General features: G+C 42.0%; 1 protein-coding gene and 1 long non-coding RNA gene across 5 annotated transcripts; both read right to left on the bottom strand.

Annotated features, from left to right (window-relative positions):
• Nucleotides 1-424: 424 nt before the first annotated feature.
• Nucleotides 425-5,838, bottom strand: LOC119324936. 2 transcript variants are annotated; one of them, XR_005157246.1, is made up of 6 exons: nt 5,624-5,836; nt 5,009-5,093; nt 4,637-4,709; nt 3,495-4,537; nt 872-1,076; nt 425-695 (listed from the first exon to the last, which is right to left on the bottom strand). It is a non-coding gene; the product is annotated as an uncharacterized LOC119324936 (long non-coding RNA). The 2 variants fall into 2 exon arrangements; XR_005157245.1 differs by having other exon boundaries at nt 872-4,537; nt 5,624-5,838.
• An 8,961-nt stretch (nt 5,839-14,799) lies between these two features.
• On the bottom strand, nt 14,800-19,521 carry LOC119323037. Of its 3 annotated transcripts, none has more exons than XM_037596606.1 (6): nt 19,322-19,521; nt 18,044-18,075; nt 17,200-17,394; nt 16,600-16,647; nt 15,295-15,365; nt 14,800-15,195 (listed from the first exon to the last, which is right to left on the bottom strand). In XM_037596606.1, exons 1-6 carry the CDS (start codon nt 19,372-19,374, stop codon nt 15,187-15,189), a joined length of 408 nt encoding a protein of 135 aa, XP_037452503.1. In that variant the 5' UTR covers nt 19,375-19,521; the 3' UTR covers nt 14,800-15,186. The 3 variants fall into 3 exon arrangements, with proteins under 3 accessions (XP_037452503.1, XP_037452501.1, XP_037452502.1); XM_037596604.1 differs by having other exon boundaries at nt 14,800-15,190; XM_037596605.1 differs by having other exon boundaries at nt 14,800-15,190; nt 17,200-17,391.
• Between the last annotated feature and the right edge of the window lie 6 nt (nt 19,522-19,527).

Here is a 19,527-nt window from a genome sequence, read left to right as displayed (position 1 = left end):
CGGCGGCGCGCCGTAGGGCGCCGGCCAGGCCAACGAGGATGGCGGATGGTGCCAAAGGTCGGTGCAGGGGCGCCATACTAGGGCACGTCATAGAACGGCAGAGGGGCTGTGACAGGCGCGGATGCAGGGTCGTGAGGACCCGGCAGCACAGGGGTGATGGTCGAGGATGGAGCGCTGGAAGAAGCCGGCAGGGCAGGCCGCCTGACCCGCTCGATCCGATCTGACCCGCGGGAGTCCCGCCGGGCGGCTGAGCCTGCCACCAGGCCGTAGCCAGCGGGCGGGACGCCATGAAGGGCGACGAGGAAGCGGCGGTGGAGGCCGGTTCTTGGGCCGATGCAGCGACGGCGACGTTGGAAGAGGCCGAGGCGGCGGCGGCAAGGGCAGTGGAAGACATCAAAACTCTAAACTGATACCATGTAAAACATATAGTTTGGGAAACTGCTCGACACCCTAAACGGGGTGTGGCTATCTCATTACATAGGAGTACCAAAGGGTACAGTACAAATACATGTGTATACAAGAGTCCTCGTATATATATAGTCTAACACAGTTGCCTTCCAGCAACTGAATGAACTAACATCAATTGTGCAGCAACTTGGAAACACTGCTGATATATGGACATTTGAGTGGAAGTCTGGTATACTTTCTGTCAGCAAGATGTATAAAATATGATGGGTCCTTCAGTGGCACATCACCTGTTCAGAGATTTATATAAGGCAGCAAGCAGAATCAGGCATAAAATTTTCTTCTAGCTGTTACTATATGACAGAATCAACTCAATAAGCCTTCTCAAAAGGAAAAAAATTCTTACTACAGAGTTATGAGCGTGCACTCTGCCAAGAACAAGTTGAGGAAACAACTCTACACTTACTCTGGGACTGCGAGTTTGCACTCTCATGCTGGGACATCATTGCACCAAATAGACACAGAGGAGTATCTGCTTTTGATGACATTATCTTCCTCAAGCAAGTCTTCCCACCATAGATTGCCATGGATATCGTTATTTTCGGATGCTGGAACATATGGATGCAAATGAATGGAAAGATCTTCAACAATACCCTCCCAAGTCTGGAAGCCTGGAAGCATGGACTACATCAAGATCTGTCTCTGGTCAAGCGTACAACTAAAAGAAAGAACATTGCCTGCCTAGAGCAATGGATGAGCTCCCTCTTTTCATAGTTCTCATAAGATAACACATTTATCATGTTAGAGAAAACATGAGTTGGGTAGTTGATTTGTGAATGTTTTATTTACCTGTTTGTACATATATTTTTATTATTAGTGAAAATTACCATAAAACTATTGTTCTACGGTTTGGGGGTAAAAAAAACCTTAGCTTACCAACTCCCAAGGCATTTTGGACTTGGCCAAAACTCGAGCGAACAACACTATTAGCTTTTGCACATCGTGAATTTCTCTACTCAGAAATTTCGAGTACTAACTTAGGACATTGGCTTTCGAGGAAAGTTTCATGAGATACCGGTTTTGACCAAATTCCGATGGATTTTACTTTTTTGAAGAGGTTAAAACCCTAGGCATGTGCATGAAAAGATGCACACAACCTTCTTTATTAAATTATTCAACAAAGATCTAATAAAAACATATATCAGACAACCCGAAGCCACCATGTCACACCTACAAAATCGACAATGGGGATGCCATTAGAATGCCCCACTAGTTATATCTAAGGTCATCATAGAGTCGCCTGCATGGCGTACCGGGAGCACACATCCAGCCCAGCTGACCGCATCGCATGCACACGCTCCAGAAGCCACCGCCACCATCGAATTGTCGACCCATCTCCAGAGCCAAGATTCATAGATCCTTTTGTCAGAGTGTCAACGCCACCATGATGGTGATCTTTGGTAAAGACCAATAACTTTTGGGCTCATGAGTTTTGACTAGTCGAATTGCGCAAGTGGACAACGGTCTTCTTGTAGGCTCCTGGGCACCAAACTTCTAGAAGGCTGGTTGGTATCTGGCTTTTGTGCTTTTTTTCTTGCAAATTAAAATTTGACATTTTCCTCTTGTCTAAAGAAGACAGCGATGAGCATCACTAAGCTTCTCAATCGTCAAGCCAATGTGGTGACTCATGAGATTGGGAAATTTTCATTTTGTAGTAGGTTGGATGATGTTTTTCTTAATAGTGTTTCACACTACGTGGCGTATTTATAGGAACCTTTTAATTAACTAGTAAATGTGTATTTGCAATGCATGCTAATATTGCTACTGGTAGGATATCAATTAGTACACATTAATTATATGGTTAGCAGAGCCATTGATATTTGGTAGGGTATTAATTGCGCGTTAAACATCTTAAACGCTCATCATTGAAACAATCTAGATCGTTGGATTAACATGGTTTGACGGCCGAGATTAATTAGATATGGCCTTTGGTATTTTTATAATGGTATCTCTACTACTTAAAAAGAACGTAAGGTTCTCATTTCACCTCTCTTTCGTCCAACCTTTCTTATATACGTTCCACTCTTTCCTTCTCCTCTTTCTCTACTACTTAAAAAAACGTAAGGTTTTCATTTCACCTCTCTTTTGTCCAACCTTTCTTATATACGTTGCACTCTTTCCTTCTCCTCTTTCTCTACTACTTAAAAAGAACATAAGGTTCTCATTTCACCTCTCTTTCGTCCAACCTTTCTTATACACGTTCCACTCTTTCCTTCTCCTCTTTCTCTACTTATACTACTTAAAAAGAACGTAAGGTTCCCATTTCACCTCTCTTTCGTCCAACCTTTCTTATATACGTCCCACTCTTTCCTTCTCTTTGATTTTTCCTCTCACCTCTAATTTTTCTCCCATAAATTCTCACTAAAATATAATCAATTGTCTCATGTTTTATTAACTTACCAAAATAAAAACATATTTTGTTTGGTAATTCATTAAATTCTTACCAAATAAGTGCTTAACAATAAAATGGCAGGTAAATCATGGTGATTGCATAGAAGAACTTGCTAAGATTTTAGCGCATCAATATAATAATAGACGTGCAGTCACAGGCTAATTTATTAGAATGTTTATACTCCCGTTGCAACGCACGGGCAATTGTCTAGTATAGATATATAGATACATAAATTAATATATCGGCATTTTTAAAAAAAAATCGCCACAACATTTCCTTTCACTCCATTGGCCCACACAACACCATTATCGTCATGCACTGCTCATCACTCAATTGTCTAGTAAGCATGTACGTGCAACGCACGTTTCAAACGTTGATCAAGTGAGTTCACGTGGTATAAAACTAAAATATGTTTTGCAAATAAATAAATTAAATGGATACAAAATAGCATGTCGTTCAAATTGTATTTTAAAAAGTGAGACATCACTGTGATCCAACAACCAGATGAAGAATCGGTGTCTGGCCTCGATAAAAAATGTTTTTATGCAAAATGATTTCTGATATGAATTTACACACAACCAATATGTAAGTTCCGAGCAGATGCAAGAGAAGAATTGAAGTTATGCATACATCTTACCCTGTTACCATCAGATGCAAGTGGACGATCAGCTTAAGCTCACTTGAGCCCACAGAGCGGAGATCATTTTTTCCAGATTATACATCATTTAAAATTGCAAAGTGGACCAAAGATAAGATAATTCATACATTGGATAAAGTGGCAAAAGATAGCAATGATGTAAATAGACATGGGGCATCCCAAATATACATTGGATAAAATGCAAGGTGATAATAAGATTAGATCTGGACACTTTTATTCCAAAGTAGTAAGACTAAATCTCCCAAAAGAAAAATGGCTGTTCTGCCTATAAAATATATAATGCAGCCCCAATTAAAAAAGGTGGAATAAATGATCCCACAAGTTGCATCATCACCCTAACTGCGCAATTGTATCTATTTCAGAATGGCAAGCAAGAAACTGTGTTGGGTAGCTACGTGGCTATAAACTTTATTGTGGTCGATGATACCAGCAGCCATTAAGTCCTCGTACTACCGAACAGAAGGATTGCATGCTTGCAGCTAGAAAGAACCTGGTACGACATCATCTTTTATGTTATTTAGATCTATGCAGAAATATATCAACTTCATATTAGTAAATGAGATCGAACCTTCTCGGTAACAATGCTGCCATTGACACCGACATTCTTCGCAATCATTTTGAATGGAAAAACTAAAATGCTCAATGGTTCAACATGATTGTTTGTGACCCACATGTGGTGGACCGTGTTGGCTGCGAGTATTAGGGCAATGCCATTCGTTTATTTTACCTTATGCAACCAAGGTATCCTTGACACATCAACTTTTAGCAGCCAATTTGAAAAGAGTGCACACTCCACCAACAACAATACCTTACTCAGCGGCAGCGTGCGAAAAGAAGAAGCAATTCAGAAGGTTTAAGGAAGCAACAAACTAATTGACTTAATTCTGCTTCTTTGAAAAGCAAACATAAAGTTGACAACTCGAAATGTTCAATGACAAAACATTGATTGACTCACCTAGTTGCACGAGAGCATCCTCACCTCCCAACTTCTCTTTAAGTTCAGTTTATGTTCGTCCTCCCACCTATCAAGTCATGGGTTACAGTCACCATATCATCCTTCCTTCCAACAGGTTATCAAGGAAAAGAGCAGCATGTCAACAGATAATGCCCTCCATTAATACCTGAATGACAGTGACACCACCGGCCAGCTTCGCTATCCTCTCGTTGAGTTCTCCTTCTTGCAGTCTTGTTTTGCTGCCAGCAAATTAGCAATGATAACTTAGAATCAGACTTAAGACTACGACGCTTTCTAAGTTCCCGATAAATAAAACAACTACACAGAGGTCATACAAATAGATTTATAATCAACTCCCAGGATGAAGCCTTCAAGAATTTCTAATCATGGGAGGCATAAAGAAAGAAAAGGGGCATAAAATACATTCTAATGCGAAGAAATTTCTAATCTGCATCTACTATCGAGCATGATAAAATGGAGCCTTCAAAAATTATGCTACCAAGTCAAGGGAGGCATAAAGAAAAGAAAAGGGTCGTACCTCATTGAGATTTTCTATTAAGGAGGTGATAGAGACATAGCAGATCAGAACCATTTTGACATAATGATGATTCCCAACAAGATTCCTGTAAATCAAAGGAGGTCATTTTTTTAATAACAAACAAAAGGAGGCAAGTACATGCAGAAATAAATTTGACACTCTTGCCAACAAAATTTATCAGTCTAGAGAATGAATCTGTACCAAATTACCAAAGCAAAGGAATATTTACAGGGGTAATGTAATTTGGTTTCTGTACCAAAATCAACGGGAAAAAAATCTCAAAGATGTGGTTAACAAAATCTGCAGGCAATGCAAACTTGCAAACAAACAATACCTACTAAATCAGGGGCGCCTTAAAAATTCAGGTTGTTGTGTGCCTCCGGAACGTCCTAATTCCTAAATGGGTATTGAAGGCCTACAGGGATCAGAGGACCAGTTTTATTCTTATGGTTCTACCTACAGGGATCTTTAGCTGTGTTGACGGAATCAACATGAATGTGGCCTCAAAACACAAAGAATCATTGATTTGGTATGTAATACTTCAGATATAGCCAACAGCAGGATAAATCATGCCAATATTTTGTAAGCAGGTTTGATAGCGATCCATATACATACCCAATATGCACAACCTTTGGCGACATCGGGCATTTTGGATACGTTTGGATGGCAGCCGCAGCTCCAAGCCGCCGCCGCCCCATAGGCTCGCGCTGGTGCCGTGCGCTGCCTCTCGCCGGAGACCGTCGCCACCGGAGGTTCACCGTCGAGGCCGCCGCGCCCCTGCCCTTCCTTCTCTCCCTTCTTTATGTTCTTCTCTATCTCCTCACCTTCGAAGCTCTCTCTCTCTCTCTCTCTCTCTCTCTCTCTCCTTGGAAACGCGGCAGGCCATGGAGGAGCTCAGCCGCCACCGTCGTGCCTCCGACTCGCCGGCGCCGCCCATCGTCCACCCGATCCGGCTGCCTTCCGCCAGATCCACGCCAGCCCCGCCGGAGTGCACGTCTTGGCCATCACCGTTCCCTTCATCAAGCTGCTGCCGCCGCCGCCCCACGTTGACCGCATCGCTTGCCTGCGCCTTGGCAACTTCTCTAGCCGAAGCACAATCTTTGGTTGGCATTAGCCCATCAGGGGTGGAGCGGGGCACCAGATGGAGGGTTGGGCAGAAGAGACAGCGTCGGAGATGGAGCAGTCTGTGTGGAGATCAGTTTCCTTTTTTCTATGTGCCTTGCATGATTGGAAGGAGAGATTACGGGTGCGGGTGCGCGATTGTAGGGAGGCGGGATTGGTAGTTTGAGGGAAGTCTTCTAGATGGTGGAGTATGGTCAGTCATCGAAAATTGTTAAGTCCACATCATAGAGCTATTAGATCAAGGATGACCATTAGATTGAGATTGGTGGGTGATGAGGACATCAATATCATTGTTACACCCACAGCCCCTGCTGCTATACATACTGGACCAATTACTAGAGCTCGCGCACGCCAACTAAATTACCAGGTACTTTCGTTTCTTGGTAATGATTCTAATGTTCATGAGAATATGATGCTGCCTAAATTGGATATATTTGTTTTGCTTACAAATGAAGGGCCTAGCTTGGAGAAGGATGAACATTGGAACAAGAACAAGCATGGAGATGATGGCATGCGCAAGGGGAACAAGAACGGAGTTACAAGTGATGATTTCAGGACTTTGAAGCCACCATAATGAGTGCATGAAGCCTTGGACGAAATATACAAGATGCCACTTCATAAATTTCGACCAGAGGCTATTCTAGGTGCTGCGTCACCTTATTATTGGGCCAGGCCCATGTAATTTCGAAATACATAAGTATAGGCTATTTTTAGAGTCCGTATGTGTGGGGAAACAAGAGATAGGGTTAGTTTCGGACCCCTCCACCAAGGGCCACGAAATTCACCCCCTCTTCCTCCATATATACAGCCCTTAGGGCACCGTTTAGACTTTGGGTTTTGTTTAGATTAAAAGTTCGTCATAGCTGCAACTTCGCGTACTTCGTTTGTGTTCAACGACCAGACAAAGGCGTCACAGAACCCCACCTTGATTAATAAAGCTTTCATCTTATATTCGCAATATCCAGATTGCAATCTCAGTTTCTTGCTTGTTCTTCGTTTGCTCGCAGGAAACAGACCCTCGTGGTCAGGTTGATCATGCTCCGGCGTGGTCAATAACCTCTCGGAGTTGGTTTAGCGATTGCTAAGACGCGACGTCCTCGCACGTTCGTAGTCGGATCGTCAAAGTCGACTTCCACCAAAGCGATATCCATCATCTCATCGAAAGACGGGACACCTTTGCCTCTATCAAGTGGTATCAGATTTTCAGGTTGCTCGGTGAGATTTTACAGTTTTTCATAGTTTAGATCGAGTATGTTCTTCATACCTATAGTCCACGAAAAAGCCACACAAAAAAATTAGGGTTAGTTCATCATATCCGAACCAGTCTGAGCCACTGCATAATCTTTTCTGTATTTGCGTTGTTGAATTTGCGGTTGCATCATCGTGTCTAGTTGCTGGTCTTAGTGTCTAGTCCTTTAGAGTTTCGAGTTCTGTTCACAAGTTGTCACGCCGCCGCCGCATCATCATCATCACCGCTGCCATATACCACCATTGTCATCACCGCTGCCATACACCACCATCGTCATCACCGCTGCCATCTACCATCATCGACATCACCGCAGCCATATACCACATATCCACCTCCATCACGCCAATCCGAGTCCACCTGCAACATATATCCGCCACCAGTCCGAGTTCCACCCGATTCATCTCCGCCACCAGTCCGAGTTCCACCAGATTCGTCTCCGCCACCAGTCCTAGTCCGAGTCCAGTATTTGTTGCTTTGTTTTCGATTTTCAGATCACGCCATACTCCGAGTCGTGACAGAGAAGGACTCCCGAACTTTTGGGTTACCCGTAGTAGAAAAATAGCTCCAGTTTCAAAAAAAAAAACTAAGTCTGGAAAATTCTGGCTAGGCAGTTTTTAGGCCATTTGTAGACTTTTTCGAAAAAAAATTGTTGCGGAGCAAAAAAAAAGAGGAAAAAAAGTGCAAAAAAAAGGTGAAAAAAAAATTCAGAGTGTGCTCCTTCCTTGTTTACGTGCAGCGCCGTGATTTTGTTAGTGTTCTAGGCTCGCGTCTCTAGTACGGTCTAGCCTAGGACCAGCACAGTACCGTCGTTCAGCGTTTATTCAACTTTGCATCTCTGAGTTGATTATTGCTGATCCTTTTTGCTACCATATTATAAGCCTTCCCAGCTCCACATACATCTACGTCGTGCGTTTGATTCTCCCTGGTAATCGCTCTATCCAAGCTTTGAGAGTTTTGACTACAACGGTTGCCAATCACCACCTGCTGCTGGGTAAAAACTGGTAAGAATTTGAGATTTGCTTGACGGGTTTGTGATACACCACCACCACTTCTTAGTAGTCTGTAGGATCATATTCTTGTGTGTTTCTATTTGCTGCTAACCATGGTAGGATCACAAGCCGATGAGACTGATTGGGAGAACCTGACGAACAAACAGCTACATGATAAATTTCAGCAAATGATGAGTGGACAGGTGCAAGATGTGCTAAACAGATTTGACGAGGCCATGGAGAAGATAGATGGCATTGAGAAGACATTCAAAACAAAGCTTGATAGCAAGTTTAATGAGTTGCTCGCGCGTTTTCCACAACCACCGCCGGCTGCACCTATCGCACCTCTGCAACAACAACAACTTCAACAACGCCCCCTTCCGAATCAGTATGGACGAGCACAGCGTGTTCCTATTGAGCCAGGACAAAATTCGGGTGCCGCTGCTACTGCTGTTGGTGCTTCTGTAGCTCATGCTGTTACTACCGAGGTGGAGGAATATTATGAGGATGAGGTTGATCAAAATGAGAACTACGTGCAGCCACCAGCACCACCACCAGCAGGTCGACCTCAGGTATATATTCGCAACGGTAGGCCTGCACTACCACCTCAGGTACGAGATAATGACCATATTCCGAAATTGAAATTGAATATTCCACCATTTGAGGGTAGATATGTTCCTGATATATATCTTACTTGGGAGTTAGAAACTGAACAATGTTTTACATGTTTACAATATCCCGAGGAGAGACGGGTTGCTGCTGCTGTTTGTGCTTTCACTAGTTTTGCATGTGTATGGTGGTCTGAACATTGTAGATTATATCTTATTCCCGCTACCTGGGCTGCTTTGAAAACTGCTATGCGTACTCGTTGGGTTCCACCATATTATCAACGTGAATTGCTTCAAAAATTGCAGCATTTAAGACAAGGAAAAAATTTTATAGAAGAATATTATCAGGAATTACAAACTGGCATGATTAGATGTGGTATTGTTGAGGAGAGTGAAGCTATGCTTGCACGTTTTCTGGGTGGATTAAATAGAGAGATTCAGACCATTCTAGACTATAAGGAGTATACTAATATCACTCGTTTATTCCATCTTGCTTGTAAAGCTGAACGTGAAGTGCGGGATTGACAAGCATTGGCGCGAACTAACTTTTCTGCAGGCCGGCCTTCATCATGGACACCGCGTGCATCTTCTACTTCAACTGCACCAGCACCTCAATCAGGTGCCTCCTCCAGCCGTGATACAAGAAAACAGGCACAACAACCATTATCTGCCAAGAGCGCACCTGCCGGGCCTGCACAGAGTTCTTCTTCTTCCATGGCATCAACAGGGCACACAAGTGATATTATTTGTCGTCATTGTAAGGGAGGAGGTCATTATGCGAGAGAATGCAAATCTAAGCGTGTGATGATTGCTACCAAGGATGGTGGATATGAGTCCGCTAGTGACTATGATGAGGAGACTTTGGCTCTTGTTACACGTGAAGAACATGGTGGAGATGATTCTGATCATGAGACGCAATATATGGCTCCTGAAGACGCTGACAGGTATGAATGTTTAGTTGCTCAACGTGTTTTGAGTGTGCAGGTCACACAAGCTGAGCAAAATCAGAGGCACAATTTGTTCCATACCAAGGGAGTTGTGAAGGAACGTTCTGTGCGCGTCATCATAGACGGAGGGAGCTGCAACAACTTGGATAGCATGGAGATGGTGGAGAAGCTTTCTCTCACCACAAGACCACATCCACATCCTTACTACATCCAATGGTACAACAAATGCGGCAAGGTTAAGGTAACACGCATTGTTCGTGTGCATTTTAGTATCTCTACATATGCTGATTATGTTGATTGTGATGTGGTACCTATGCAAGCATGTTCCTTATTACTTGGTAGACCATGGCAATTTGATAAAAAATTTGTACACCATGGTAGAAACAATCAGTATACTCTTGTTCATAAGGATAAAAATATTACTTTGCTTCCTATGACTCCTGATTCTATTTTGAAAGATGATATTAATAGAGCTAATAAAGCAAAACAGGAGAAGAATAAGAGCGAAAATCAGATTGTGGCAAAAGAATTTGAGCAACAAATGAAGCCTAATAATAAACCATCTAGTGTTGCTTCTGAAATAAAATTGAAAAGTGCATGTTTATTTGCCACCAAATCTGATATTGATGAGCTAGATTTCAGCAAATCTGTTTGTTATGCTTTTGTGTGCAAAGAGGCATTATTTTCATTTGAGGATGTGCCTTCCTCTTTGCCTCTTGCTGTCACTAACATTTTGCAGTAGTTCGCTGACGTCTTTCCACAAGACGTGCCACCGGGATTACCGCCTATTCGAGGGATTGAGCATCAGATTGACTTAATTTCCGGTGCTTCACTGCCAAACCGTGCGCCATACCGTAACAATCCAGAGGAGACGAAGGAGATTATGCGTCAAGTACAAGAGCTTCTCGACAAAGGTTATATACGTGAATCCCTTAGTCCTTGTGTTGTTCCTATTATTCTAGTGCCCAAAAAGGATGGTACATCGCGTATGTGTATTGATTGTAGAGGCATTAATAATATTACTATTCGTTATCGTCATCCTATTCCTAGGCTAGATGATATGCTTGATGAATTGAGTGGCTCTATAATATTCTCCAAAGTTGATTTGTGTAGTGGATACCATCAAATTCGTATGAAATTGGGGGATGAATGGAAAACAGCATTTAAAACTAAGTTTGAATATTCGCTTGCATGGTGTGCCAAATACTATTGTTTCAGATCGTGATACTAAATTTCTTAGCCACTTTTGGAGATGTTTATGGGCTAAGTTGGGGACTAAACTGTTTTTTAGTACTACTTGTCACCCCCAAACTGATGGACAAACTGAAGTAGTCAATAGAACATTGTCTACTATGCTTAGGGCTGTTTTGAAGAATAATAAGAAAATGTGGGAGGAATGCTTGCCTCATATTGAATTTGCTTATAATTGTTCATTGCATTCTACTACTAAGATGTGCCCTTTTGAAGTTGTGTATGGTTCCCTACCTCGTGCACCTATTGATTTGTTGCCTCTTCCATCTTCGGAGAAGGTTAATTTTGATGCTAAACAACGTGCTGAATTGATTTTAAAAATGCATGAGTTAACTAAGGAAAACATTGAGTGTATGAATGATAAATATAAACTTGCTGGAGATAAGGGTAGAAAACATGTTGTGTTTGCACCTGAAGATCTTGTTTGGTTACATTTGCGTAAGGATAGATTTCCTGATTTGCGCAAATCAAAGCTAATGCCACGTGCTGATGGTCCCTTTAAGGTGTTAGAGAAAATAAATGATAATGCATATAAACTTGAGCTGCCTGCAGATTTTGGGGTTAGTCTCACTTTTAACATTGCAGATTTGAAGCCTTATTTGGGTGAGGAAGATGAACTTCTGTCGAGGACGACTTCATTTCAAGAAGGGGAGGATGATGAGGACATCAATACCATTGTTACACCCACAGCCCCTGCTGCTATACATACTGGACCAATTACTAGAGCTCGTGCACGCCAACTAAATTATCAGTTACTTTCGTTTCTTGGTAATGATTCTAATGTTCATGAGAATATGATGCTGCCTAAATTGGATACATTTGTTTTGCTTACAAATGAAGGGCCTAGCTTGGAGAAGGATGAACATTGGAACAAGAACAAGCATGGAGATGATGGCATGCGCAAGGGGAACAAGAACGGAGTTAAAAGTGATGATTTCAGGACTTTGAAGCCACCATAATGAGTGCATGAAGCCTTGGACGAAATATACAAGATGCCACTTCATAAATTTCGTCCAGACGCTATTCTAGGTGTTGCGTCACCTTATTATTGGGCCAGGCCCATGTAATTTCGAAATACATAAGTATAGGCTATTTTTAGAGTCCGTATGTGTGGGGAAACAAGAGATAGGGTTAGTTTCAGACCCCTCCACCAAGGGCCACGAAATTCACCCCCTCTTCCTCCATATATACAGCCCTTAGGGCACCGTTTAGACTTTGGGTTTTGTTTAGATTAAAAGTTCGCCATAGCTGCAACTTCGTGTACTTCGTTTGTGTTCAACGACCAGACAAAGGCGTCACAGAACCCCACCTTGATTAATAAAGCTTTCATCTTATATTCGCAATATCTAGATTGCAATCTCAGTTTCTTGCTTGTTCTTCGTTTGCTCGCAGGAAACAGACCCTCGTGGTCAGGTTGATCGTGCTCCGGCGTGGTCAATAACTTCTCGGAGTTGGTTTAGCGATTGCTAAGGCGCGACGTCCTCGCACGTTCGTAGTCGGATCGTCAAAGTCGACTTCCACCAAAGCGATATCCATCATCTCATCGAAAGACGGGACACCTTTGCCTCTATCAGTGGGTCTAATCGTACGGTGTTTATAGCTCGTGCGGTGTTATGGGGCTAATTGCGGGGTGCATCTAAAAAAGTTCTTGTTTGATTATTTAATAATAGTGGAGATACGTTCCACTCTTTCCTTCTCCTCTTTCTCTACTTATACTACTTAAAAAGAACGTAAGATTCTCATTTCACCTCTCTTTCGTCCAACCTTTCTTATATACGTTCCACTCTTTCCTTCTCCTCTTTCTCTACTTATACTACTTAAAAAGAATGTAAGGTTCCCATTTCACCTCTCTTTCGTCCAACCTTTCTTATATACGTCCCACTTTTTCCTTCTCCTCTTTGATTTTTCCTCTCACCTCTAATTTTTCTCCCATAAATTCTCACTAAAATATAATCAATTGTCTCATGTTTTATTAACTTACCAAAATAAAAACATATTTTGTTTGGTAATTTATTAAATTCTTACCAAATAAGTGCTTAACAATAAAATGGCAGGTAAATCATGGTGATTGCATAGAAGAACTTGCTAAGATTTTAGCGCATCAATATAATAATAGACGTGCAGTCACAGGCTAATCTATTAGAATGTTTATACTCCCGTTGCAACGCACGGGCAATTGTCTAGTATAGATATATAGATACATAAATTAATATATCGGCATTTTAAAAAAAAAATCGCCACAACATTTCCTTTCACTCCATTGGCCCACACAACACCATTATCGTCATGCACTGCTCATCAGTGATTTCGTCCGAAGAGATCATGACAGCTCGGCAGGGCTAGTAGAACTTTTCAAGGGAGACCGTAATGTGTTGTGTTGAGTTACCGTATTTCAACTCTTGTTCCAACTTTGCCCGACCGTATTAATCTGTGAGGTCGAAATGGTCAATTGGTCATTTTTCCCTTTTTTTAATTTCTTTTAGTCTAATCCCTTTTTTTTAATGATGAGGGGTGTGGTCGTCGTCAATTGGTACCGTATTTTCACAAAGCTGGGGCATTTCGGCCCATCCAATGTAATTGGGCTTTGATTTTTTTTTGAGAAAGAATTGGGCTTTGATTTGTTTGGTTACTCTGGCCTTACCTTTAAAGTCAGACCGCATATATACGCGGGCCCCGAGCCCTGTCATACTCTCTCTCGTGCCTATTCCAATAAGCCCAAGATAGCCAAATATTGGCCCGGTCGCGGCGACGGCTTAGACTAAAAAAAAAACACGGCGACAACGACGTCTTCTTCCTGATCGGCTACCCGGCGACGGGGAGTACCTTTCTCCTCACCTCGACCTGCCGCGGCTGCCCAAGTCCTTTCCTTTCTCCACCCCCAGTACGCGACGACGAATTCTCATCTTCCATTGGTGCTCCGCTGTGTATACGAGTAAAATACTTATCATATTTGATTCCAAAAATGTTTCAAAGACTTTCTTTTTGCAATTACTAAATTATTTTGCTTATATAGGGTTGGCTGGCAGCCTGGCACCCAGGTGCACCAAGTCCCCTTCCCCACATTGCAGTAGATTGTCTGGATGAAGAAAAATTGTGCCATCGTGTTTTTTTGACCCCGAACTGTAGGAATTTCTTCCCACCGAATTTTTAATTCTTTATAAAATAAATGTACAGGTAAGGAAAAGAAAATCTATCTATCTATGTAGCTATACAGGAAAAGAACTGTAAAAAGCAAAGCAAGGGAGGGTGAGAGCAGCATCCAAACAAGGCGCTCAGAAAGCAAAACTTAGCTCCTCCCTCAAAGGCCACCTGCCTATCTGAAAGACTGCACCCATCGATATGAAATTTTAGAGCCTTTACCCGTGAAAAAAAATCAATTTGCACCACGAATTGAAGGATCACATTGTCACTAACATGACACCCTGCTAAAACCCACTTACTACTGAAACAGCGTAGAGAACTACTCCCTCCATCCCATAATTTAAGACGTTTTTTGACACTATGGGACGGAGGGAGTATATATGTTTGAGCAAGGACAGCATCGCCTGGTACTTTTGTTCAGGACGATGGTTGTACCCATGCTGCTAAAAATGAAGCCTCTAAACAAGCACTCAACAAATCTCAAAGAACTGCACAAAATTCAAGGCCATGACAGAGTATATCCAGACAATCTTTTCTTTCAACCAAATACAACTTTTACCAGGACATTGTGAAGGCAGACTCAGGTTCACGACACAGCACTGCCCTTCCATCTGTAAGGCTACAAGAGATTGACTGCTGCTCCCATTTTAGAGAAACCAAGCAGCCGCAGGTTAGACTAAAATTTGGACTTATCATCATACATATAGTTTTCAAACGAAACTGAACACACATTGAGCTGGCAAAATAGCTTGCTTCTGATAAATCTGTGACACTCCACCGATGCAGCTTGACTTCAATTAGTTCCAGGTGCTGAGCGCCGCTGCCAGGCCCGTTTGAGCATCTACCGCACGACGCAGATCTTCGAGGAAGTTCATCTATACTTCCATTCATCACAGGAGAGCAATCAGCGTATAGAAACAAAAAAAGACGCAAGAGGAAAACTAAAATAACAACAATAATTTGTTGGTTTAGTTCATACCTGATGAGGAAGTTTCATGTGACCTTGACCCCATGACAATCCGCCAGATCCAGCGTACATCACTGGTTTATCTGCTCAACCATTGAGATAACATAGTTAGCAACTTAGCATTATTATAGGAGGGCACTCTGCTTTGTTGTTTCAGATTGGCAGCATTGACATGAGGTTAAGGTAGTATAGCTGAATATGATCTTTATGAGACATCTATTCATAAAAACGTTTGAAGTGCACAGCAGCATGCACTATCCTAGTGACACTGATAGGTCCACATGATCCTAAGAACATTTTTGTCTTTCCCCGTGACTGTGCCACTACTGCTACCAACACTTCAGATTCACGTGCATTCTTTCTTGTCAATGATTGAAGGCTAACAAAATTACACATTAAAAGGCCATTAGAGCATCTTTGATCCTTATTTCTAAAACTTGGGTCATACACCAATTACTTGTGCTTAGAGCTCCATCCAAAATTCACTCTTATCAATGCAGTAAATCTCCCCTATATGTGTTGCCTGAAGTTGCTAGACGCAAGAATCTTAGGGAAATTGAACATTTCATGTTAACATTTTTTTACCATAGCATCAACAGGAAGGTTAGAACAGGACAACGAATGTCAAAAGATTAGGCTAGCAACATATACACATGACTAGCTGATGTGATTCTTCAGACTTGCTGCTAGGATACCGTTACGTTATGGTTATGCAGACTAGATATGATGTGCTATAGTCCAATTTGCATCATTATTTTTCACTCTCAGGAAAGTTCAAACTGGACCAGCTACTGTAAAACCGCTTATTCAACACTTGTTTCGAAACTAGCACAATTTTCACCCTAGCCATGCTTGCTTATGTGAAATCCAACAGGGTTCGATTCGCTGAGTCAGTAAGCCAATGAGCCATGTCAAAAAGACACCTCACACTTTAATGTACTAGCATGATGCTGACTGGGATACAACAGAAGCAATCGACATGTCAAAACTGCTTATAAAATGAAAATCAATGGGTGATGTGTACCAGACTACCAGTCCTTGCTAAGGGGATTAAATACCTTCCACTACAGTCCAATATATACTTACGTGATAGTAGAGGGAGCTAATTTGACTTTTTGTATGTGGTAACATCGTAAGAATGTGACCATCAAGTTGGTATAGCATGAACCAACACACAAGAACCAATTAAACTGCCAATAGATGAAAGCTAATTCGAATTTTAAATTGTGTGTGGTGATTCTTGAATATTAAGGAGCTATGCTTGCTTTAACGCCTACAATGGAGCAACGTGAAACTAATTGCAATATGTGTGCTCACCAGGGGAATCATTTGGGTCATTATACATGTTCATTGCAGCAGCCCAACCTACAGAGAAACAGTATGGAGGGTTATTATCACAAGGTGAAATGTAGAGAAATAAGTTAAGTCAGATTTAGTACAACGGCTGCAGCTTGTAGGATGAAATAACAGTGCGTATCTGAGAAGACCAGACCATAAGTAATTAAACTTGCCTAAGCTCTGGTGATTTGTAAGTGCAATTGTCATAAAACAAACAGTTGAGGGTATGACTAATAAAGGAAAAGAAGAGATCACATTATCAGCAATAGGTATCCAAGCTGGATCACTGGATGTTCTTACAACTAAGACTCGCAAGCATATAATTGGAAATAAAGTGCAAAAGGTGCTCCATGCTTACACATTGTAATTTGAGTGAGTGGATATTGAATTGTTAGCATGTATAAGCTCAAAACAGAAATAGATCGCACACACTTTCTTATCATGTTATTGTAGATTTTATGTGACACAGCAATAATATGCAGCAATTTTCAGTATTCAAAAGAAAATAACTTCTAGCACAGATATTCTACAAGCCATTGAAAGGGCAGTATGCGTATGCAGTCTTTCTGATAAACATACGTTCACTGAGAAGCTGTGAAGCCTCACTGGCAGAACATCCTTCCAATGGTATTAATCTGGCATGACTGTAATCATTTTGAGCATTGCTGACAAACGCATCATGATGGATAATTGGAGGAAGGTTCTTTAGTGAAGGAACATGGCTCTTCTCTCCATCATTGTTGTATGAATAGTTGGCTTTCTCAGCCCTATCTGCTTGATGAAATAGGAAAAGTGTCCCAAATGTTAGCTAAACTTAAACATACAGATTGAGCATAGAAAAATACGTACAAGGAAAATACTAGCCATCAAAAGTTTATTACAGATGGATAAAACGGAAGTGCAAACATATCTACGAAAGGAGTTTCTGAGAAGCTATAAGAGATGACCATGTAAGTAAAAAGAACAGCAAAATCATTTTTTACTTCTGAAATGGCTAATTACAGAGATTAGCAGAATATGATTAAAATTTGCAGGTGACCTGCATTAGATGTGCGATATTTTAAACCCATGCAATGGTGCATAGAATGTTTCATACAGAGATGTTGGTGTACTAAAGATCTTACTGTTACTAATGGTATCACTCATTGTCTCAAAGAAGAACCACATTAATTGGAGTATGTAGACATCTAAAGGCACTCCTAGACAAACTTTGGGACACAATGAGAGACACCATATAATACCAAGCAACTACAACAGATCATATTGAGTTATTGACTATTGGTGGGACCATGCGCATCATACGGAGCGTAGTGACCAAACACACAATAAAAGGAAAACATAGCATACATCCGCAAAAAAAAAGGAAAACATAGCATAACAAGTATCTATGAAGTCTAACTAATCGCATCCAAATGAGATGTACCTCCAGCCTTGCGGCGATTGTTTGCACGATTCCTGAAGCATAATGAGATTAAAGAAGGCCATCAGCAAGCAGGTCATACGCACAAATACGTAGCAACATAAAAAGCTAACAATGCAGTCAGCGCAAAAACATCTTTCAAGTACTAACTAGGTTTTTAAACATCATACACATACTGAGAACTGCAGATATCTAACTATTAGGTCAGGAATACTAGAAACATAACTAAGAACAACTGACCAAATCAACAATGTTGTCAACTGAACGCACAAGATTGCTTCAACAAATCTACTTTCTGTTCATGGCTTCATGCTGAACTAAATTGTGATTGTTAATCGTAAGTGAATACAGAACAATTACAGCATTTGAGTAACAGAAATTTAAAACATGCAGAGCCAGATAATATAGACAAGAGACCTTCAAGCCAATTATATACACTACTTCAAACTGATCATCGGCTTTATCCAAGCTGGACGACTGCATGGGTAAGAGTGGCTGAGCAAGGTTGCGTTAAGTTGAATAATCCACACTAGAGTCACCCTTCATCTCGGAATGAAGCCATGATGCTTGACCAAAGCTAAACAAACACCCTTTAGGCAAAAAGTTAGCTTTCAAGAGTGTCCTTTCTCCATATACTCACTGATAAGCTAGATCAGCATGCCAAAAGACCACCCCAGGACCAACAATGGTAGCTTGCTAGTGATGAAGATATATGTGTCAAGAACCGCTTTCATTTCCCCTCAAAAAAAAAAAGAACCGCTTTCATTATGCCCTCTAGTATGAGCTAGCAGAAAGCCAGCGTCCATCTCCAAAATAGGATAGCGAAAAGAAAGAAAAAGCAAGTCTAGATATGCCGATTCGGTGACAACAATCATAGGCTATTGCATGTTCTCAGGCGCTACCTCAAATCACACGCATTAACTATTAAGCAGCTATAGAAAACGACGTAGCAGCCAAATCTAAGAAGGGCAATGAGAACGTCACACCGTCAACCTTCCAGCTAACCCCAACCAAACCACCAGATGAATGCCCCGAAGCGTAATAGTAGTACCAAAATCCCAAGAAATGGCCGAATCCAAGGCAGGCAGCTCCCAGCCTCCGCGCCACAGGTGCCCCAGATCACCAAGAACTAGAAGCCACCTCTTCTTGCAAAGGATTCGACCAGGCCGGGGTCCAATCCCACACTCGGAATGCGATTCTCGGTAAGCGCGGCCCGAATCGAAAATGGCAAGAAGCTGCAGGAGCGTCGTGGAAAGAAAGGCGAATGCGGGAGGGGTTGACCTGTGCACGGGAGGCGTGTATCTCTTGATGCTGTCCGGGTTGCTATCCGCCATGGCAGCAGCTCGGGCCCTGGGAGGCGTGGAGGGGGGAGGAAGAAGGAGCGGGTGGTGGGTGGGGTTGCTTCCTTCCTCCTCCTGCCCAGCCCGGCTGCCGCCCTGTTTCTTCCACCCTCCGTGCCCTGCCCCGACGAGAGATGCAAAAGAGGG

This window comes from Triticum dicoccoides, chromosome 6B (genome assembly GCF_002162155.2).
Source record: "Triticum dicoccoides isolate Atlit2015 ecotype Zavitan chromosome 6B, WEW_v2.0, whole genome shotgun sequence".
NCBI classification, from domain to species: domain Eukaryota; kingdom Viridiplantae; phylum Streptophyta; class Magnoliopsida; order Poales; family Poaceae; genus Triticum; species Triticum dicoccoides.
Note: the sequence above shows the minus strand (reverse complement) of the source record. Positions and strands in the feature narration are given on the sequence as shown.

Excerpts from the sequence above, each read along its gene's own strand:
- LOC119323037 (XM_037596604.1), bottom strand. The coding sequence starts at position 19,374 with ATGGCGGATAGCAACCCGGACAGCATCAAGAGATACACGCCTCCCGTG. Across the intron at positions 18,076-19,321 it reads TACACGCCTCCCGTGCACAG|GAATCGTGCAAACAATCGCC; the intron begins GTCAACCCCTCC and ends ATTATGCTTCAG. Across the intron at positions 15,191-15,294 it reads ACATGAAACTTCCTCATCAG|ATGAACTTCCTCGAAGATCT; the intron begins GTATGAACTAAA and ends ATGGAAGTATAG.